The sequence below is a fragment of the Brienomyrus brachyistius genome, unplaced genomic scaffold (genome assembly GCF_023856365.1).
Source record: "Brienomyrus brachyistius isolate T26 unplaced genomic scaffold, BBRACH_0.4 scaffold27, whole genome shotgun sequence".
NCBI classification, from domain to species: domain Eukaryota; kingdom Metazoa; phylum Chordata; class Actinopteri; order Osteoglossiformes; family Mormyridae; genus Brienomyrus; species Brienomyrus brachyistius.
This window is the reverse complement of record NW_026042306.1, coordinates 5,108,840-5,131,408: the sequence shown is the minus strand read 5'-3', so window position 1 is coordinate 5,131,408 and position 22,569 is coordinate 5,108,840. Positions and strand designations below refer to the sequence as shown.

The window sequence follows — 22,569 nt, the reverse complement described above, 5'->3', positions numbered from 1 at the left end:
TGCTCCCTGCATATCTGGGTTATAAACGAATACGCTTAGTAAAGCTTAGATTTTTGATTACAGTTATATTCTGTAGTTCCAGACGTAATTGCTCTGTTTATTTTTTTTTCAGTGTCTGACTACAAGTATTATTTTTAGTACTAATAAAAATAATAATAAAAGCAAAATATATGATCATAAGAAGTATTTTTTTGATGTTTGACAGTTTTCGCTGAATTGTACAGGTTTTCTGTTGCCCAAATTCCCTTTTTTTCACTGCAGTTATGTTGACATGTATGTTGAACACAAATTAGTTATAAGCTTGTGTCCTATATAGACAATGGGAGGTTCTGTGCAGCCTGCTATTATAGGGCGATAATTCCTTAAGAGTTCCTGATTTCGAGAAAGCTGATATTTACTTATCTGTTTGGTACCCGAGTGATCACTTACCATTGGTGTCTCGCAGGTGGGCGGTACCAACGGGGCTCATCCAGTGCGGACTATGGAGGTCTATGACCCTGCAATTAACCAGTGGCACGCTGGGCCTCCCATGAGACAACAAAGAAGCTATTTCGGCATCGCAGTGGTGGACGGCTTGCTGTTTGCGATGGGAGGCTCCGATGGCTTCAAAGTAACTGCAAAAGTGGAATGTTTCAATGCAGTGAAAGGCAGCTGGTGCCGTGCGCAGGAAATGATTGCACCTAAGAGGAGCTTCAGCTGCTGCACAGTGCCTGCGCACCCCCGCTTCGTACAGTACGCTGCACCTCGCCCACCTGCCCCCATCTGCCTGCCTGGTGGGTAACCAGCTTATCATGTCTAACGTTAATGCTTCGTACATTAGACCTATATAACATGTGCCCTTGAGAGGTAAAGTGGGCTATCCCACAAAAACAAAGTTTTGAGAAAATGAGCTCCAAAGTTGAATAAAAAAAAAAAAAATCAGTGTGTCTATACCCTACAATTGATATGTATCATAGGTAGCACAGATCTCAGTATATTTAAAAGATAGATAGACCCTCAATAATTAATATTGGACAGTCATTTTTGACTGACATGTGGGATAGCCCACTTTACCTCTCAAGGGCACATATGATACCTACCGTTAATGTAATAACTGCCAATAATGTGCTAATTTTCCCCCTTAATGTAATAAAGGCTGATACAATAATATCTTGCCAATACCATACTAACATATTTGAATCAAAAACACACCACATTACTACATCATATACTTTATTACACAAAAAACGGGAAAATTGTTATGTTATTAGCAGTTATATTAACAGTAGTTTAGCTGCTACAGACAGCAGCTATTAGCTGCTATTAACAGCAGTGATTAGCTGCTACAAACCGTAACAATCGTAACATCACACAATTTCTTTTGACTGCTTATGATTTTTTGCACACTGCTGTACACACACAAACACATATATATGTACATATGTATATGGTTGATTGTCCACAAAAATCAACTGTGATTAATCAGCCTGATCTCCAGACCAAAGAACTGTGAAAACCATTCTAACTTAACCTACAAGAAGCAATTCCTGAACACAAAGAAGAAGATGTGCTACGGCCCTGCTACACACACACACACACACACACACATATAAGGTATCTGTATCTTTGTGGGGACTCCATACTGAGTTCCAACCCACAACACAATTAATCAGTGAGGAAATTCATAGTATTATCTCTTGTTATGTTATTTTTTTAAATTATTTATAATGTATTTAAAAGCCTATGGCAAACAGTAAGTTAATGAATTGAAATTACAGGTAACCACGTGCTCAACAAGTGGCTGGCAGGGAACAAGGGAAACGCTACAGACTGACAACAGGGGAGGACAAGAAAGACTGACAACACGTGGGACGAGATGACCAATGACACCTACTGGCCAAACAGGGAAGGGACACAGAATGGGACAGTTAAATAACACTGGGATTCCCTGAAGGGTTTGGCATTCCCTGAAGGGTTTGGCATTCCCTGAAGGGTTTGGCATTCCCTGAAGCCAAGCTGTTAATTATTGTACTCCACGCCACCTATGGTGATTGAATTGCAATGCAATGATTATGTTGTTCTATAATCTTATTGAATAAGTGTTATAAGTTGTTAGAAGTTATTTTTGTATTCTTTTATACTTCATTTTTAACAGTGTGATTTTTGACCTGACAGCTTTGTTTGGCAGTAAAAAACTTTAAGGGGGCAGTTTAATGGCTCTATACACAGCAATATGTATAATGGCCAAAGTGTTCTTATTGAACATGCTTAATTTATTTTTGTATACAACGTTTCAATAAATGTCTTATTTGGAGAACAAAGGCTGGAAAAAATGTTATTTGTTGTCTGAAAACCAAAATAATTTTGAGAGCTTTGTACAATTTGTTAGCAGAATTACCTTATAGACCTAATACACTTTTGAATGCAATATAATTCTCCATGGCAGTAACCCAGCTGACTGGTGGAGCAAGTTCATTTTGTCTCTGCAAGACCTCAAAGTGAATTTGAAGATCATTGTCTCCACAAAGACTATGAAGATTTTCAGGAGATACATGGAATCCACAGTTTCTTCCATTAAACCTAGAGTGCAATCCAACAAAATGTTTCAATAACAAAATTTACATTTCAAAAAGTGGCTTCTGGTTTGTCAGATGGGCAGTGTGCATTCCATACCTACTTGTAGTCATCTGGTTCTTTTTGCAGGACACCCAGAAAGCTGAATACTGTAGCAGCAAACATTTCTGTTGGTAACAGCCATTAAAGAGATTCCTCCGTCCAAAATTGCCCCCTAGTGGTGGAATATTGCAACGCAAATAATGGAGATTTCACTTCACTGTATTTTACAGCTAACGAAAATGTAATGTGTGTGTGTATACATTTTTTGTTTCATACATTTAAATGTACATTTTTTATATAACAAACAACATTACTTTATAGTTGTTTAAAAGGCAGAAACTTCAATGTACACGAAGTCACCAATAAATTACATCTATTTATCCAACATGTTATATAATATACATACTGTGTTTGAAAACTTTTCAGTTTTACGATTTCAGGACAGATCAGCCACTCTATTAGGAACATTACGCTTTTTGGTTGCGGGTGTTAGCTTTGCTGCTGCTATTACAGTTTTTACCCATTGCTTGAACACTATAGACACATGCTTAAACCAAAGTAACGTAACTTGAAGTTGTTGTTACTATACCTTAAACAAAGTGCAACCATACCTTAAATAAAAGTTCTGGTTAGCACTTTAGTTGCAATTCTGCAACACACTCACTCCTTTCTACAACACACTTACTCCTGCACACTACACACTATGTCATACATAAGACACTTCATTCAAAAATGAAATCTCAGGGTACCAGTGGGAAAACACATCTATTCAAAATACAAAACACATTGGGCAATTGAAAATACTTAGACACACACCTGAAAATGCTTACTTACAAAATGGAACACCAATCAGCCAGCTACAAATACACCTCACTTAAGCCATTTTGAGAAGTTTGGAAGCAGGGAGAGCTAGAGGCAGAGGTAGAGGAAGAGGAAGACAGGCAGAGAGAGAGAGGAGGAAGTGGTCGAAGAGGCTATGCAAGGACCATTATTTCTGATGACATAAGAGCAACTTTGGTGGACCATGTCATAAACCATGGCCTGGCTGTGAGGGAAGCTGGGCAGAGAGTCCACCCTAATCTAAGCCGTTTCACAGTTTCATCCATAATAAGGACATTCCGACTGGAAAACAGGTATGTCTTCAACTCTCTACTCTACTCAGACTGTATCTAGAGTATTTACAATACTGTACCATATCACATTGCCGTATCACATGTACTGTATTTCAGGGTGACTAATGCAAAAATAATAATACAAAAGTAGTAGTTTTGTGAAACATACGATGATAACGTGTTGAGATGTTTCAGTACTGTGTATGGTATACACAGTAAAGCACATACAGTACTGTAAAAAAGAAGCAAACCGATAACAATTTGTGGTTGCATTTTTCTACTGAATGGCTAAAAGACCTACTGGGGGTGGACGGCAGCACCTGTTCACACAACAGCAGGAACTTGCCATTGTGAACCTAGTGAGAGCAAACAATGCAATCCGTGTCCACCAGCTACAACAACAAATACTTGAAGATAGGCAGGTATTCAACAACATAAATCGAGTAAGCATTACCACTATCAGACGCATCCTGGTAAAGCACAACATGACCATGAAGCAACTGTACAGGGTCCCAATTGAGAGGAACAGTGTCAGGGTCAAAGGACTTCGACATGAATATGTACAGGTAAGTGTAACAGTCCTTTACATTTACAATACAGAATGGGTGCAGTCCAGTAACAGCTGAATATGTACCATTTGATCAGTACCACATAGACATATTCGGAAAGCTACACAGGTACCTGTGTGGTGGGGTGGGGCGGTTCTGTATGTGTAGTAGTGTAGTTGTGTGTTTTGAGTAATGCCATCTACAATATGTATTTTTTGTTGCAGAGAATCTTGGACGTGAATGGAGCTGCTCAGCCTCATGAATTTATTTACGTTGACGAGGCTGGATTCAACCTTAGCAAAAGTAGACGACGTAGCTACTGCACCATCATTCCAAACTGGGTCCATATAATGCGCAACACATAATCACATTTCTAGATGCACTTCATGATGCAGTTGTACAGGACAGACCAGGTTTGTTGTTGTCTGGGATAATGTCAGTTTCCATCGGGCTGCTATCATCCGGAACTGGTTCACCAACCATGATCAATTTGAAGTTGTGTATTTGCCCCCTTACTCGCCATTTCTCAACCCTATAGAAGAGTTTTTTTCCGCTTGGAGATGGCGCGTATATGACCGCCAACCACATGCCCGCACGCCTCTTCTGCAGGCAATGGAACAGGCCTGCGGAGACATTGAGGTAAGGTCAATCCATGGATGGATTCGGCACACAAGGGGATATTTTCCCCGATGCTTAGCAAGAGCAGACATTGCTTGTGATGTTGATGAGATTCTGTGGCCAGACCCCAACAGACGGCAGGATCCATAAGTCCACTTATGCACAATTGTGTTTTTCTGTGTTTACATTAGTGTATTATTTGTTTTATTGTTGCTTTAACTGAATTTACTGTAAAGTACACGACTGTAATGTACAGTATTTAGCATTTCATTTTTTGGGGGTTGTGAAAACGTGCCTTCTGTGGAACTGAATAAAAACAGTGCAAACAAAAGCCTGCCGTGTTTTATATAAAGTAGACTAGTGTGTTGCTGCTGATTTGTAAGTGTATTCATATGATGCAAGTGGGTTTCATTTTGTCATTAGAGCGACATTTTGACAAAGGATTGTTAGGTTTTGATAGCAGAGTTTCAATTTGACATAGATGTGAATGGTTTATTTCCCAGTGTCGTGTCTTATTTTCTTGTGTGTGGAGTTTTGACATGATGAGCCAAGTTTTGCAAAACGTGTTCAAGCAACGGGCAAAAACTGTAATAATAGAAAAAGGTTTTTGAATTTTACATCATGATAAATGAGAACTATGTGTGATTACTAATTACTGTTGACTAATTTCCTGTCTGGACTTTTCCCCCCTCATTGTTAAAAGTCGTTATATGTCAGGGTGCCAGTCAGTGGCACAGACACGTTGGCCAGCTGGTCTATTCATTCAGAACCAGTCCATCAATTAGAGAATTCAGCACCACGGACAGAGATCTGTGCTACTATGACGCCAGGTCCTTTCATTGGCTCTATATATTTTTCTAGAAATAACTAAATGGCTCTTTTGTAGAAATATCTATCCAGAGACTTGGTTCCTGTACGAAGAGAATATTTTATTTTTATTCAGGCTATAAAATTACAGAAAATCAGCTATGCATGTGATCTCCCCTTTACTCCTTAAGCAGGGCACACGCACATCAACAAGTACCAATGCAGCAAATGCAGATGAACAATTTCTCACAGCTTCAGAAGAAGTCAGATTACTATGTAATTCAGAGATTGTCCAAGACTTCTGCTAGAACATTTTCTACATTTGAGCCTAATTTCAAAATAAATGGCACCTGGGTGTATTAAAAAAAGGTATCCTGGACAAACCTTTATACACGGACATTAATAACAAGGGATCCTTACTTGTCAGGTGTGACTTGGGAATATAAGCACACCAATGATGTCACTGAAATTTAAAAAACGAAAATGAACTCTGTGGAGATGTGCGTATGTCAGCAGCCCGAAAACAGCACCATCTAATGATTGAACATCTGTATTTTGATCTCCTGCAGTGTTCAATCAACACCACAAGGGGGTGCTGAAATAACATATGAATCAATTGTGATATGGTACAGTACAGTGGGTAACACAAAGCCCTGATGTAAATTTTTATAATCACTTTAAGGCTGCAGAAACAAATGATGAAAATTAGCGCTAATAAGTAGCTCCTGAGTTAGGTATAAAAGTCCTGGACTGGCCCTGCTGTCCATAATTATTAAACCGAGAGCTGATAGGTGAGATTCCAGTAGTTTTGAAAACGGAGTTGTTGTTGTTGTTGTTCGAAAAGCTTTAGCAGGAGCTCATCTCACTGGTGTTTCCTGAGAAACAGAGGCAAAGGGGCTAAGGTCATGTCTGAGGGAATGGCTTCATCAGCAACTGTGGACTAAAGGGCATATATCTTGCTTTTAGATGTTAGGTGACACAGCCAGCAACCTGCAGCAATGGAAATGTCCATTAAAGTCATGAACAAGCAGTATTTCCCAAAAATAAACAACATGGTGAGAAGAGCCCAGTGGTCTACTGTATATGGGGGTTTTCCCGGTGTAGTCAAATGATCACACATCCTTCACCCTTTTATCAAAGCAAGGATTCAGTCTAAAGTCATGTTAATATTGTGGTAGTTAAATGTTGTAATCAATATAAATAATAGTTAGGGTTGTGGTACTACAGGAAGACAACATTTTATGAGATTTCAGGCTTAGGCACTAACTCCAGTCTCTAGTTAGTGGAACAGCAGAATTTCCCTGCTGAGCTGTCGAGTGCGTGATGATTACAGAGGCTGAACGTGCTCCCTGCTCTGGGGAAGGACCTCCATCATGTGGGAGCCTGAGCTGGTCCTGCCTCCACACCTCTCCCCTGTGCTGCCATTAACACTCATCAATTATTAATGTCAGTCCTGTGATAGACGGCTTGTTTGTTCTGCTGCTGAGCAAACAGGGCTTCCCTGTGGAGATGAGCTACCTTGTGACAGTGCAGGACACCACAGCTCTCAGCCTGGGCCTAGTCAGTGCTGAGGCCTTCTGACCAACAGGCCTGATTGCAGCCTTAGTCTGACCTAATCAAAACATCACATACACTCCAATACCTACAAATGCAATGCTATAGCCTGTTAACCAATTAAACAATGACCAGAGTAGCTAAACCTTAATTAAGCTGCAGTTTACTAAAAGGACACTGCTACATAACCCCAGACAGAAAAAAATATAAACAAAACCATTGTTATTATTTTTACGATCATTAGGCTTGAGCGGGATTAACTTTGTTGCTCTGCAGTGACCTCTAGTGTCAGCTGGGCTCCTACCAGAAGGTGAGTGTAGCCTCTCCACAGAGAGGCTGGTATCAGGCCTTTACCACTTCTGGTATGGAGCAGGACTGAAAACGTAATCACAATTTTGTTACAATATACAGTAGAAGCTTGGAACTCGAATGGCTCTTATCTCGACCAACTCGGACGTCAAGCGAGTCTCTCAGATTTCTTCCGATTTGCACCTCGACTGAAATCTTGGAACTTGTCTGTTGCAGCTTGACCAGAAACTCGGAACAAGACAAAACAAAATAGTCATGCTAAAATTTGTATGGATGGAGACGCGTCTCCCCTTCCAAGCAATAATCCCTCCTTTTCTCTTCCTCTCCACCTGCCACCTGCAGTACGCCATCAGCTCACCTCAACAGAGCTGACGTGCTCATAAATTGTCACTTATTTCATGATTATTGCTTTCCTATGTGCGTTTCATGTGTATTAGCTTTGGTAATGATTTTATCATTGATTAGGTAGGTAGTTAGGTTTAAATAGGCAATCATTTGGGTCTGGAACAGAATAAATCCATCTACATTATTTGTTATGGGGAAATTCGACTTGGATCTCAATCAAATCACAACTCAACCAACCATCCAGAACAAATTAAGTTCATATTCCAAGGTACCACTGCGCTGTATCACAGATGGCAGTGGAACGTTTGCATAGAATTAATAAGGTAGAGTCAGTAACAGTAACGATAGAGTGACTCAAAGGTGAGGACTGCATCAAAAAAATAAAAGAAACAAAAAACAAACATGATGTAACACATGCAATATTCCCTTACAATCACTGAATAATTCCCTATATTGCTTCATCTTTCTTTTTAGTAAATAACAATGACAGTGAATGTGAGAAATCGTCTTCTTTAAACTGCAGATAATAAAATACAAAAAAAAGATATAAGATATATAAACTAGAGCACATGCTACTCCAGAAATGTTTGAGTCAAGTACTCAACAGAGGCAGGTAAAGAAACAAATATATCTTTTATTGTGTCTCTCTTTCATTTCATTTAAATAGGGGCCTTCTTGGGAGAAATATATGTTGGTTTTGCTTACTGACAACAATTTGTGTTTTAATGTACATTTCAGCTCTTTTCGTTTCAGAGTTGACCAATGGCTGGCCAGAATGGTTCCTCTCTGGAGCTCAACTTCCTGTACTACCAGTCCATGACAGGGACAATAGACTTCATGACAACAATAAAATCATCTCTCGTGCTGTCCACTGCCCTATTCTTCATCTCCCTGAACCTCATCATGTTCGTTGCCATGTGGAGTAAACCCAGCTTCCGTGAGACTTCCCGCTATCTTCTATTCAGCCAAATGCTCCTCAGTGACTCCATCCATCTGGGATTCACCACATTGCTCTACTCGTGTAGCATGGCTAACATCAACCTCATCAAGGTGCTCTGCTCCATGATCGTCCTTGTAAGCGGGACAACTTTCCGCATCTCCCCCCTGACGTTGGCTGTCATGTGTCTGGAACGCTATGTGGCCATTTGTTTCCCACTCCGACACACTGACATCGCCACCCCCGGGAGAACCAATATTGCCATTGCAGTGGTCTGGTTCCTGGGCTCTGTGAACTATGTGATTGATATCATTTTTTTAGCAGCTACAGATGCCCATTTCTTCACTAAAACTATTTACTGCACACAGGAGCGCCTCTTTCTGGCCAAGTGGCAGTTTGATGTGTTCCAGAGCTTTAACGGTGTCTTTTTTGTTGCCGTGGGAATCATCGTCATCAGCACCTACACAGGCATCATGATGGCAGCCCGGTCCGTCAAGGCCAAAAAGGCCAGCAGGACGGTTCTCCTTCACCTGGTCCAGTTGGTCCTCTGCCTCTCCTCCTTCCTGTTCAGCAGCATCGAGAGAGCCCTATCTACAATCAGCTCAGCCCTCTTTATCCACCTGCGCTACCTGAACTTCTTTCTCCTCGTCCTCCTGCCCCGCTGCCTGAGCCCCCTCATCTATGGCCTGAGAGACGAAGGAGTTCGCCCCCTCTTCCTCTGTTACCTCCGCTGCAGTCGCTGGAGGATCAAACCAAGCACAAAACATTAACATAGTATATCAAGATATTTCAAAATGTAAGGAAAAAGTCATAAAGACATTTTAAAGAGATTTATATGAATTTATCATTATAAAATTATAGTTCCAGTGCTGTGGGGAGTAGGCAAGGCGAAATCTCTCAGGGCGGGGGGCAGAGTAGTGGGATAGGTCTCTGATCGTGATTAACTTTGCCAGGTCTTTGTTTCCTGTGTTTCTCCTTGAGTGTGTTTGTTTTCTTCTTCCCATGTCTTTAGATCCAGTAATTAATCACTACGTAATTTTTTCCCTACAAAAACAGCACAGCCCTGTACCATGTCTTTGTCATATTTTCCAAATCTAATGCGCCTTTCCTGTTGTCTGTATCTGTGTAATTGTTTGTGTTTACTTGCTTGCTGTCATGCTTGATTATGTGCATTTTGAAGGCAAAAAAAATAACAACAAACAATACGCTGATGTCTGAGTTGTCAGGGTCTCATTTCCCCAACTGTAACTGGTGTTTGCTAAGACAGTATTTAGTGGCAATAGAAACTCTTTCTTCCAATAATACGAAATGGTGAACCACAAAACATACTGTAACTACCGGCAGGGGGAGGGGGCTCCCAGGTTAGTTAGCCAATGTTGTTTTATCGATTGGTATATTATGTACTAGCTGTGTCTTTCCATATATAAGAATATAAGAAATTTACAAATGAGAGGAGGCCATTCAGCCCATCAAGCTCGTTTGGGGAGAACTTAGCTAATAGCTCAGAGTTGTTAAAATCTCATCTAGCTCTGATTTAAAGTAACCCAGGGTTTTAGCTTGCATTACACTAGCAGGAAGACTATTCCATACTCTTCATTAACTACTTCATTAACTACATGCTGTGTAAAGAAGTGCTTCCTCAAATTCGTTTTAAAATGTTCTCCCGCTAATTTCCACTTATGGCCAGGAGTTCTAGCATTTCAACTGATATTGAAATAGCTATTTGACTGAATAGCATCCAGACCTGTTAGAATCTTATATACCTGGATCATATCCCCCCCTTAGTCTCCTTTGTTCGAGGCTAAACAGATTCAGCTCAGCTAACCTCTCCTCATAAAACATTCCTCTAAGACCACCTACCTTGCGCCCGCCCCACCCCACAACCCTGTCCTCACTTAGCAGTTGGAAGATAGATGGATTATCACAAGACGATTACTAATACCAATTATTAACATGCCTCCGATTGACAACAGAATTTCCCTGCTGTGCTGTCGAGTGCGTGATGATTACAGAGGCTGAACGTGCTCCCTGCTCTGGGGAAGGACCTCCATCATGTGGGAGCCTGAGCTGGTCCTGCCTCCACACCTCTCCCCGGTGCTGCCATTAACACTCATCAATTATTAATGTCAGGCCTCTGATAGACGGCTGGTTTGTTCTGCTGCTGAGCAAACAGGGCTTCCCTGTGGAGATGAGCTACCTTGTGACACTGCCAGACCCCACAGATCTCAGCCTGGGCCTAGTCAGTGCTGAGGCCTTCTGACCAACAGGCCTGATTGCACCCTTAGTCTGACCTAATCAAAACATCACATACACTCCAATACCTACATATGCAATGCAGCAGCTTGTTGGACAGTTAAACAGTGACCAGAATAATTAAACATTCAGTCCATTTACAGTTGTTGTGATTTTGTAATAAGTTAATCTGTGTTTTATGAATATTAAACTGCAGTTTACTAAAAGTACACTGCTTCATAAGCCCAGACAGAAACAAGACACACAAAATCACTGTAATTATTTTTAAAATCATTAAGCTTGACCGGGTTTAACCTTGTTGTTCTGTAGTGACCTCCAGTGTCAGCTGGATTCCTACAGGGAGGTGAGTGAATTTTAGCACATTAGCTGTGTAAAGTTATATGATGAATACTGCAGGGAAACGATGGCCGACAGTGCTCACAAAAGAGGACAGGTGGACCTCAGCTTCTTGCAATATTTACTGAGAGATAAATAAAAAAATATATAAATAGAACTACACACAACACACTTCTAAACTACACACCTGTATGGTGACACATAGGTTAATCAATAAAAATAGTCCAGCTGTGGGTGACCTCTGGCGTTTAACATTTCTGATACAGAGCCAGAGTGAATATTTCATCACAAAAGCCACCAGCACAGGAATCACAGGGGCCTGAGCAGACTAGAAACAAGGGTAGATAACATGACTACAGAACATGACAACAAGACTAGATCAAGTAAGGCTAACTAAGAACAAAGGCACAAGTAAAAAAACAATGATCACAACATACAACATTTTTCCCATGTTGACCATCTACTTTGGAATTTAGGTTCCAACTTTTTCAAATAATACAGGTATATTACTTTATTAACTTGTACTTGCAGAGTGAACTGAACGTTACGTAATGCATATGTGTACCACAATAGCACCAGTCAACACTGGTCATTGTCCTACATTACTGCACACTAACCACCTTTGCAGCGAACACAGTGAATGTGAGATACCTAATGATCTTTTTCATTGAACTACAGCTTGAATGAGCTAAATAGAATCCCTACTCATTGCTTGAAATGGCTTCATAATAAATTAATAGTTACTCTTCAGGCAGAGATATGCATGCCCATCCTGTTTCACCCAAGAGGCCAATTATGCTGGACACACCTACAGAGTCCATGTGATGTCATGTGTCGTTTGATTTGTTATAAACTAGAGCACATGCCACTCTAGACGTGTTTGAGGCAAATGCTTAACAGAGGTAGGTAAAAAAACATCGCATATATTTTTCATTGTGTTTGTTTTTCATTTCAGTTAAATAGAGGTCCTTCTTTTCTTCTGAGAAAGATATGTAGGTGTTTCTAACTGTGAATGACAATTTGTGTTTTAATGTATATTTCTGCTCTTTTCATTTCAGAGTTAACCAATGGCTGACCAGAATGGTTCCTCTCTGGAGCTCAACTTCCTGTACTACCAGTCCATAACAGAGACAATAGACTTCATGAAAACAATAAAATCATCTCTCGTGCTGTCCACTGCCCTATTCTTCATCTCCCTGAACCTCATCATGTTCGTTGCCATGTGGAGTAAATCCAGCTTCCGTGAGACTTCCCGCTATCTTCTATTCAGCCAAATGCTCCTCAGTGACTCCATCCATCTGGGATTCACCACATTGCTCTACTCGTGTAGCATGGCTAACATCAACCTCATCAAGGTGCTCTGCTCCATGATCGTCCTTGTAAGCGGGACAACTTTCCGCATCTCCCCCCTGACGTTGGCTGTCATGTGTCTGGAACGCTATGTGGCCATTTGTTTCCCACTCCGACACACTGACATCGCCACCCCCGGGAGAACCAATATTGCCATTGCAGTGGTCTGGTTCCTAGGCTCTGTGAACTATGTAATTAATATAATATTTTTGGCAGCCACAGATACCTATTTCCTAACCAAAACTATTTACTGCACACAGGAGCGCCTCTTTCTGGCCAAATGGCAGTTTGATGTGTTCCAGAGCTTTAACGGTGTCTTTTTTGTTACCGTGGGGATCACCGTCATCAGCACCTACACAGGCATCATGATGGCAGCCCAGTCAATCAAGGCCAAAAAGGCCAGCAGGACGGTTCTCCTTCACCTGGTCCAGTTGGGCCTCTGCCTCTCCTCCTTCCTGTACAGCAGCATCGAGAGAGCCCTGTCTACAATCAGCTCAGCCCTCTTTATCCACCTGCGCACCCTAAACTTCTTTCTCCTCGTCCTCCTGCCCCGTTGCCTGAGCCCCCTCATCTATGACCTGAGAGACGAAGGAGTTCGCCCCCTCTTCCTCCGCTACCTCCGCTGCGGTCGCTGGAGGATCAAACCAAGCACAAGCACAAGATAAAATATATCAAGTTCATTCAAACTGTAAGGAAAATTTCAGAATGAAATATTAAAGAGGACAGATTTAAAGTGGTTTATATGAGTTCATAATTATAAAAACTATAGTTCCAGTGCTGTGGGGAGTAGGCGAGGTGCAGTTTGTCAGGGGTGGGGGGGTGGGACAGGTCTCTGATCGTGATTAACTTTGCCAGGTCTTTATTCCCTATGTTTCTGCTTGAGTGTGTTTGTCTTCTTCCCGGGTCTTTAGATCCAGTAATTAATCATCCATCCATCCATTTTCCAAACCGCTTACCCTACTGGGTCATGGGGGGTCCGGAGCCTATCCCGGAAGCAATGGGCACGAGGCAGGGGCAAGCCCATCGCAGGGCTCACTCACACACCATTCATTCAGACATACACACCGATGGGGAATTTAGCAAGTCCAATTAGCCTCAGCATGTCATTGGACTGTGAGGGGAAACCGGAGTACCCGGAGGAAACCCCACGACGACATGGGGAGAACATGCAAACTCCACACACATGTGACCCAGGCGGAGACTTGAACCCGGGTCCCAGAGGTGTGAGGCAACAGTGCTAACCACTGCACCACTATGCCGCCCCGTAATTAATCACTACATCATTTTTTCCCTACAAAAACAGCACAGCCCTGTACCATGTCTTTGCCTTATTTTCCAAATCTAATGCACCTTTCCTGTTGTCTGCACCTGTGTAACTTCTTGTGTTTACTGGCTTGCTGTTGTGCTTAAATAAGTGCATTTTCAATAGACAATAAAATAATAACAAACACAATGCTGGTGTCTGAGATATCTGGGTCTCATTTCCCTAACTTTTATTCACGTTTGCTAAGACAGTATTTAGTGGTAATACAAACACTTTTTTCCAATAATACAAAATGCTGAACCACGAAACATACTGTAAGTACCGGCAGGGGGAGGGGAGGGGGCTCCCAGGCTAATTAGCGAGTGTTGTGTTATCGATTGGCATATTATCCTCCTGCCAGTGAAGCAAGTGGCTGGTTGGCACTTCCAATCACATGCCTCTCTTTCCAGTCAGTGCTGTGTTTTTCCAGCTAGTCTAAGCTGTATCCAGTTCACAATAACTCCACCCCCTCAGCGAACTGTAATTGGAGAACAGGAATCACTGTTGGAAGTTTCTCTGCTATATCAAATCATGTTTACTTGCCTCAGTTTGCGTTAAGACATCAGTGCTGCACAAACAAACAAATCAATTAAGTAGAATCGGGTATAGCAGTGAATGAGACGCCAAATGATGTTCCAAGCAGCCATACTTCTAATATGTTTGTTGTTTTGATTATAAACGATAATAAATATATCATTAAGTAATAGTCATAGGGCCAGCACAGCTTATAGCACCAAGGTTGGCTCCTGTATCACTTCTCTATTTCCGTGGAGTTTGCACATCCTCTCTGAGTGGGGGGGTCTCTCAAACAGTCCAAAAAGTGGTTAGTTGAATTTGTGTCTTCATGTTGCCCAATGTGTGTATGACTCTGTGTGTGTTGTGACCTGTAATGGACTGTCTTTCTGTCCAGGGTGATCCCCTGCCATGCCCCCCAGGACCCTGTACTGACTTAGCGGTTGGAAGATACACAGATTACCACAAGACAATTATTAGTATCAAACATGCCTCTGATTAACAGCAGAATTTCCCTGCTGAGCTGTCGAGTGCGTGATGACTACAGAGGCTAAACATGCTCCCTGCTCTGGGGAAGGACCTCCATCATGTGGGAGCCTGAGCTGGTCCTGCCTCCACACCTCTCCCCTGTGCTGCCATTAACACTCATCAATTATTAATGTCAGTCCTGTGATAGACGGCTTGTTTGTTCTGCTGCTGAGCAAACAGGGCTTCCCTGTGGAGATGAGCTGCCTTGTGACAGTGCAGCACCCCACAGCTCTCTGCCTGGGCCTAGTCAGTGCTGAGGCCTTCTGAACAACAGGCCTGATTGCAGCCTTAGTCTGACCTAATCAAAAAATCACATACACTCCAATACCTACATATGCAATGCTATAGCCTGTTAACCAATTAAACAATGACCAGAGTAGCTAAACCTTAATTAAACTGCAGTTTCCTAAAAGGACACTGCTACATAACCCCAGACAGAAAAAAATATAAACAAAACCATTGTTATTATTTTTACGATCATTAGGCTTGAGTGGGATTAACTTTGTTGCTCTGCAGTGACCTCTAGTGTCAGCTGGGCTCCTACCAGAAGGTGAGTGGAGTTAAGCGGATTAGCTGTGCAAAGTTACATGATGAATCCTGCAGCATGTAAAGGGAAAGGAAGCGGATGGTTGACAGTGCTCACAATAGCGGACAAGTGGACCTCAGCTTCCACAATATTTTATTGAGACATAAACAGGAAAATGTATAAGTAGACCTGTGTGAAACATTTGTCTTATAGGCTCGTTGTGTCTGTATGGAGGCACAAAGGTTAATGAATCAAAAATGTCCACAGAGAGGCTGGTCTCAGGCCTTTACCATTTCTGGTATGGAGCAGGACTGAAAACGTAATCACAATTTTGTTACAATATACAGTAGAAGCTTGGAACTGGAACGGCTCTTATCTCGACCAACTCGGACGTCAAGCAGGTCTTTCAGATTTCTTCCGATTTGCACCTCGACTGAAATCTTGGAACTTGTCTGTTGCAGCTTGACCAGAAACTCGGAACAAGACAAAACAAAACAGTCATGCTAAAATTTGTACGGATGGAGACGCGTCTCCCCTTCCAAGCAATAATCCCTCCTTTTCTCTTCCTCTCCACCTGCCACCTGCAGTACGCCAATCAGCTCACCTCAACAGAGCTGACGTGCTCATAAATTGTCACTTATTTCATGATTATTGCTTTCCTATGTGCGTTTCATGTGTATTTGCTTTGGTAATGATTTTATCATTGATTAGGTAGGTAGTTAGGTTTAAATAGGCAATCATTTGGGTCTGGAACAGAATAAATCCATCTACATTATTTGTTATGGGGAAATTCGACTTGGATCTCAATCAAATCACAACTCAACCAACCATCCAGAACAAATTAAGTTCATATTCCAAGGTACCACTGCGCTGTATCACAGATGGCAGTGGAACGTTTGCATAGAATTAATAAGGTAGAGTCAGTAACAGTAACGATAGAGTGACTCAAAGGTGAGGACTGCATCAAAAAAATAAAAGAAACAAAAAACAAACATGATGTAACACATGCAATATTCCCTTACAATCACTGAATAATTCCCTATATTGCTTCATCTTTCTTTTTAGTAAATAACAATGACAGTGAATGTGAGAAATCGTCTTCTTTAAACTGCAGATAATAAAATACAAAAAAAAGATATAAGATATATAAAGACATACAGATATAAGACAAAAAAAGAGAGTTTCTCCTATATAAAACCCTTCATCCTTACTTGAAATGGCTTTTTAATCTACTAATAGTAACATTCCCAACAGAGATATGCATGCCCATCACACCTCACCCCAGGGGCCTACTATGCTGGACACACCTACAGAGTGCATGTGATGTCATGTGTCATTGGATTCTTTATAAACTAGAGCACATGCTACTCCAGAAGTGTTTGAGTCAAGTACTCAACAGAGGCAGGTAAAGAAACAAATATATCTTTTATTGTGTCTCTCTTTCATTTCATTTAAATAGGGGCCTTCTTGGGAGAAATATATGTTGGTTTTGCTTACTGACAACAATTTGTGTTTTAATGTACATTTAATGTACATTTCAGCTCTTTTCATTTCAGAGTTAACCAATGCTGACCAGAATGGTTCCTCTCTGGAGCTCAGCTTCCTGTACTACCAGTCCATAACAGGGACAATAGACTTCATGACAACAATAAAATCATTTCTCGTGCTGTCCACTGCCCTATTCTTCATCTCCCTGAACCTCATCATGTTCGTTGCCATGTGGAGTAAACCCAGCTTCCGTGAGACTTCCCGCTATATTCTATTCAGCCAAATGCTCCTCAGTGACTCCATCCATCTGGGATTCACCACATTGCTCTACTCGTGTAGCATGGCTAACATCAACCTCATCAAGGTCCTCTGCTCCACGATCGTCCTTGTAAGCGGGACAACTTTCCGCATCTCCCCCCTGACGTTGGCTGTCATGTGTCTGGAACGCTATGTGGCCATTTGTTTCCCACTCCGACACACTGACATCGCCACCCCCGGGAGAACCAATGTTGCCATTGCAGTGGTCTGGTTCCTAGGCTCTGTGAACTATGTAATTAATATGATATTTTTGGCAGCCACAGATGCCTATTTCCTAACCAAAACTATTTACTGCTCACAGGAGCGCCTCTTTCTGGCCAAGTGGCAGTTTGATGTGTTCCAGAGCTTCAACGGTGTCTTTTTTGTTGCCGTGGGGATCACCGTCACCAGCACCTACACAGGCATCATGATGGCAGCCCGGTCCGTCAAGGCCAAAAAGGCCAGCAGGACAGTTCTCCTTCACCTGGTCCAGTTGGTCCTCTGCCTCTCCTCCTTAGTGTACAGCAGCATCGAGAGAGCCCTGTCTACAATCAGCTCAGCCCTCTTTATCCACCTGCGCTACCTGACGTTCTTTCTCCTCGTCCTCCTGCCCCGCTGCCTGAGCCCCCTCATCTATGGACTGAGGGACGAAGGAGTTCGCCCCCTCTTCCTCTGCTACCTCCGCTGCAGACGCTGGAGGATCAAACCAAGCACAAAACATTAACATAGTATATCAAGATATTTCAAAATGTAAGGAAAAAGTCATAAAGACATTTTAAAGAGATTTATATGAATTTATCATTATAAAATTATAGTTCCAGTGCTGTGGGGAGTAGGCAAGGCGAAATCTCTCAGGGCCGGGGGGGGTGGGTGGGAAAGGTCTCTGATCGTGATTAACTTTGCCAGGTCTTTATTCCCTATGTTTCTGCTTGAGTGTGTTTGTCTTCTTCCCGGGTCTTTAGATCCAGTAATTAATCATCCATCCATTCATTTTCCAAACCGCTTACCCTACTGGGTCATGGGGGGTCCGGAGCCTATCCCGGAAGCAATGGGCACGAGGCAGGGGCCAGCCCATCGCAGGGCTCACTCACACACCATTCATTCAGACATACACACCGATGGGGAATTTAGCAAGTCCAATTAGCCTCAGCATGTCTTTGGACTGTGGGGGGAAACCGGAGTACCCGGAGGAAACCCCACGACGACATGGGGAGAACATGCAAACTCCACACACATGTGACCCAGGCGGAGACTTGAACCCGGGTCCCAGAGGTGTGAGGCAACAGTGCTAACCACTGCACCACTATGCCGCCCCGTAATTAATCACTACATCATTTTTTCCCTACAAAAACAGCACAGCCCTGTACCATGTCTTTGCCTTATTTTCCAAATCTAATGCACCTTTCCTGTTGTCTGCACCTGTGTAACTTCTTGTGTTTACTTGCTTGCTGTTGTGCTTAAATAAGTGCATTTTCAATAGACAATAAAATAATAACAAACACAATGCTGGTGTCTGAGATATCTGGGTCTCATTTCCCTAACTTTTATTCACGTTTGCTAAGACAGTATTTAGTGGTAATACAAACACTTTTTTCCAATAATACAAAATGCTGAACCACGAAACATACTGTAAGTACCGGCAGGGGGAGGGGAGGGGGCTCCCAGGCTAATTAGCGAGTGTTGTGTTATCGATTGGCATATTATCCTCCTGCCAGTGAAGCAAGTGGCTGGTTGGCACTTCCAGTCACATGCCTCTCTTTCCAGTCAGTGCTGTGTTTTTCCAGCTAGTCTAAGCTGTATCCAGTTCACAATAACTCCACCCCCTCAGCGAACTGTAATTGGAGAACAGGAATCACTGTTGGAAGTTTCTCTGCTATATCAAATCATGTTTACTTGCCTCAGTTTGCGTTAAGACATCAGTGCTGCACAAACAAACAAATCAATTAAGTAGAATCGGGTATAGCAGTGAATGAGACGCCAAATGATGTTCCAAGCAGCCATACTTCTAATATGTTTGTTGTTTTGATTATAAACGATAATAAATATATCATTAAGTAATAGTCATAGGGCCAGCACAGCTTATAGCACCAAGGTTGGCTCCTGTATCACTTCTCTATTTCCGTGGAGTTTGCACATCCTCTCTGAGTGGGGGGGTCTCTCAAACAGTCCAAAAAGTGGTTAGTTGAATTTGTGTCTTTATGTTGCCCAATGTGTGTATGACTCTGTGTGTGTTGTGACCTGTAATGGACTGTCTTTCTGTCCAGGGTGATCCCCTGCCATGCCCCCAAGGACCCTCTACTGACTTAGCGGTTGGAAGATACACAGATTACCACAAGACAATTATTAGTATCAAACATGCCTCTGATTAACAGCAGAATTTCCCTGCTGAGCTGTCGAGTGCGTGATGATTACAGAGGCTAAACATGCTCCCTGCTCTGGGGAAGGACCTCCATCATGTGGGAGCCTGAGCTGGTCCTGCCTCCACACCTCTCCCCTGTGCTGCCATTAACACTCATCAATTATTAATGTCAGTCCTGTGATAGACGGCTTGTTTGTTCTGCTGCTGAGCAAACAGGGCTTCCCTGTGGAGATGAGCTGCCTTGTGACAGTGCAGCACCCCACAGCTCTCTGCCTGGGCCTAGTCAGTGCTGAGGCCTTCTGAACAACAGGCCTGATTGCAGCCTTAGTCTGACCTAATCAAAAAATCACATACACTCCAATACCTACATATGCAATGCTATAGCCTGTTAACCAATTAAACAATGACCAGAGTAGCTAAACCTTAATTAAACTGCAGTTTCCTAAAAGGACACTGCTACATAACCCCAGACAGAAAAAAATATAAACAAAACCATTGTTATTATTTTTACGATCATTAGGCTTGAGTGGGATTAACTTTGTTGCTCTGCAGTGACCTCTAGTGTCAGCTGGGCTCCTACCAGAAGGTGAGTGGAGTTAAGCGGATTAGCTGTGCAAAGTTACATGATGAATCCTGCAGCATGTAAAGGGAAAGGAAGCGGATGGTTGACAGTGCTCACAATAGCGGACAAGTGGACCTCAGCTTCCACAATATTTTATTGAGACATAAACAGGAAAATGTATAAGTAGACCTGTGTGAAACATTTGTCTTATAGGCTCGTTGTGTCTGTATGGAGGCACAAAGGTTAATGAATCAAAAATGTCCACAGAGAGGCTGGTCTCAGGCCTTTACCATTTCTGGTATGGAGCAGGACTGAAAACGTAATCACAATTTTGTTACAATATACAGTAGAAGCTTGGAACTGGAACGGCTCTTATCTCGACCAACTCGGACGTCAAGCAGGTCTTTCAGATTTCTTCCGATTTGCACCTCGACTGAAATCTTGGAACTTGTCTGTTGCAGCTTGACCAGAAACTCGGAACAAGACAAAACAAAACAGTCATGCTAAAATTTGTACGGATGGAGACGCGTCTCCCCTTCCAAGCAATAATCCCTCCTTTTCTCTTCCTCTCCACCTGCCACCTGCAGTACGCCAATCAGCTCACCTCAACAGAGCTGACGTGCTCATAAATTGTCACTTATTTCATGATTATTGCTTTCCTATGTGCGTTTCATGTGTATTTGCTTTGGTAATGATTTTATCATTGATTAGGTAGGTAGTTAGGTTTAAATAGGCAATCATTTGGGTCTGGAACAGAATAAATCCATCTACATTATTTGTTATGGGGAAATTCGACTTGGATCTCAATCAAATCACAACTCAACCAACCATCCAGAACAAATTAAGTTCATATTCCAAGGTACCACTGCGCTGTATCACAGATGGCAGTGGAACGTTTGCATAGAATTAATAAGGTAGAGTCAGTAACAGTAACGATAGAGTGACTCAAAGGTGAGGACTGCATCAAAAAAATAAAAGAAACAAAAAAACAAACATGATGTAACACATGCAATATTCCCTTACAATCACTGAATAATTCCCTATATTGCTTCATCTTTCTTTTTAGTAAATAACAATGACAGTGAATGTGAGAAATCGTCTTCTTTAAACTGCAGATAATAAAATACAAAAAAAAGATATAAGATATATAAAGACATACAGATATAAGACAAAAAAAGAGAGTTTCTCCTATATAAAACCCTTCATCCTTACTTGAAATGGCTTTTTAATCTACTAATAGTAACATTCCCAACAGAGATATGCATGCCCATCACACCTCACCCCAGGGGCCTACTATGCTGGACACACCTACAGAGTGCATGTGATGTCATGTGTCATTGGATTCTTTATAAACTAGAGCACATGCTACTCCAGAAGTGTTTGAGTCAAGTACTCAACAGAGGCAGGTAAAGAAACAAATATATCTTTTATTGTGTCTCTCTTTCATTTCATTTAAATAGGGGCCTTCTTGGGAGAAATATATGTTGGTTTTGCTTACTGACAACAATTTGTGTTTTAATGTACATTTAATGTACATTTCAGCTCTTTTCATTTCAGAGTTAACCAATGCTGACCAGAATGGTTCCTCTCTGGAGCTCAGCTTCCTGTACTACCAGTCCATAACAGGGACAATAGACTTCATGACAACAATAAAATCATTTCTCGTGCTGTCCACTGCCCTATTCTTCATCTCCCTGAACCTCATCATGTTCGTTGCCATGTGGAGTAAACCCAGCTTCCGTGAGACTTCCCGCTATCTTCTATTCAGCCAAATGCTCCTCAGTGACTCCATCCATCTGGGATTCACCACATTGCTCTACTCGTGTAGCATGGCTAACATCAACCTCATCAAGGTCCTCTGCTCCACGATCGTCCTTGTAAGCGGGACAACTTTCCGCATCTCCCCCCTGACGTTGGCTGTCATGTGTCTGGAACGCTATGTGGCCATTTGTTTCCCACTCCGACACACTGACATCGCCACCCCCGGGAGAACCAATGTTGCCATTGCAGTGGTCTGGTTCCTAGGCTCTGTGAACTATGTAATTAATATGATATTTTTGGCAGCCACAGATGCCTATTTCCTAACCAAAACTATTTACTGCACACAGGAGCGCCTCTTTCTGGCCAAGTGGCAGTTTGATGTGTTCCAGAGCTTCAACGGTGTCTTTTTTGTTGCCGTGGGGATCACCGTCACCAGCACCTACACAGGCATCATGATGGCAGCCCGGT

At 42.2% G+C, this 22,569-nt stretch overlaps 4 protein-coding genes and 1 long non-coding RNA gene across 10 annotated transcripts in view; 4 read left to right on the top strand and 1 right to left on the bottom strand.

The window, feature by feature from the left end:
* The window catches only part of LOC125721033 (kelch-like protein 10), a 125,469-nt gene that overhangs the window by 30,587 nt on the left and 72,313 nt on the right, over positions 1 to 22,569 (top strand). The window lies entirely within an intron of this gene.
* LOC125721047 (uncharacterized) lies at positions 667 to 2,300 on the top strand. The gene is made up of 2 exons (XR_007385664.1): positions 667 to 773; positions 1,758 to 2,300. It is a non-coding gene; the product is annotated as an uncharacterized LOC125721047 (long non-coding RNA).
* Positions 6,496 to 22,569, bottom strand: part of LOC125721044 (odorant receptor 131-2-like) — a 65,040-nt gene continuing 48,966 nt past the window's right edge. The window contains exon 3 of the mRNA XM_048996983.1: positions 6,496 to 6,555. Coding sequence (XP_048852940.1) covers positions 6,527 to 6,555 — 29 coding nt within the window. The 3' untranslated portion in view covers positions 6,496 to 6,526. The remainder of the gene's footprint in view (positions 6,556 to 22,569) is intronic.
* LOC125721039 (odorant receptor 131-2-like) lies at positions 8,474 to 10,009 on the top strand. Of its 2 annotated transcripts, none has more exons than XM_048996978.1 (2): positions 8,474 to 8,501; positions 8,642 to 10,009. In XM_048996978.1, the coding sequence occupies exon 2, from the start codon at positions 8,651 to 8,653 to the stop codon at positions 9,593 to 9,595; it is 945 nt and encodes a 314-aa protein (XP_048852935.1). In that variant the 5' UTR covers positions 8,474 to 8,501; positions 8,642 to 8,650; the 3' UTR covers positions 9,596 to 10,009. The 2 variants fall into 2 exon arrangements, with proteins under 2 accessions (XP_048852935.1, XP_048852933.1); XM_048996976.1 differs by having other exon boundaries at positions 8,480 to 8,501; positions 8,627 to 10,009.
* Positions 17,010 to 22,569, top strand: part of LOC125721037 (odorant receptor 131-2-like) — a 69,113-nt gene continuing 63,553 nt past the window's right edge. The window contains exon 1 of one of the 3 annotated variants that reach the window (XM_048996969.1): positions 17,010 to 17,039. The gene's annotated coding sequence lies outside the window, so the exon portion shown is untranslated. Of the gene's footprint in view, positions 17,040 to 21,716; positions 21,747 to 22,569 lie in introns of those variants that run through there. The other 2 variants (XM_048996968.1, XM_048996971.1) reach the window with 2 other exon arrangements.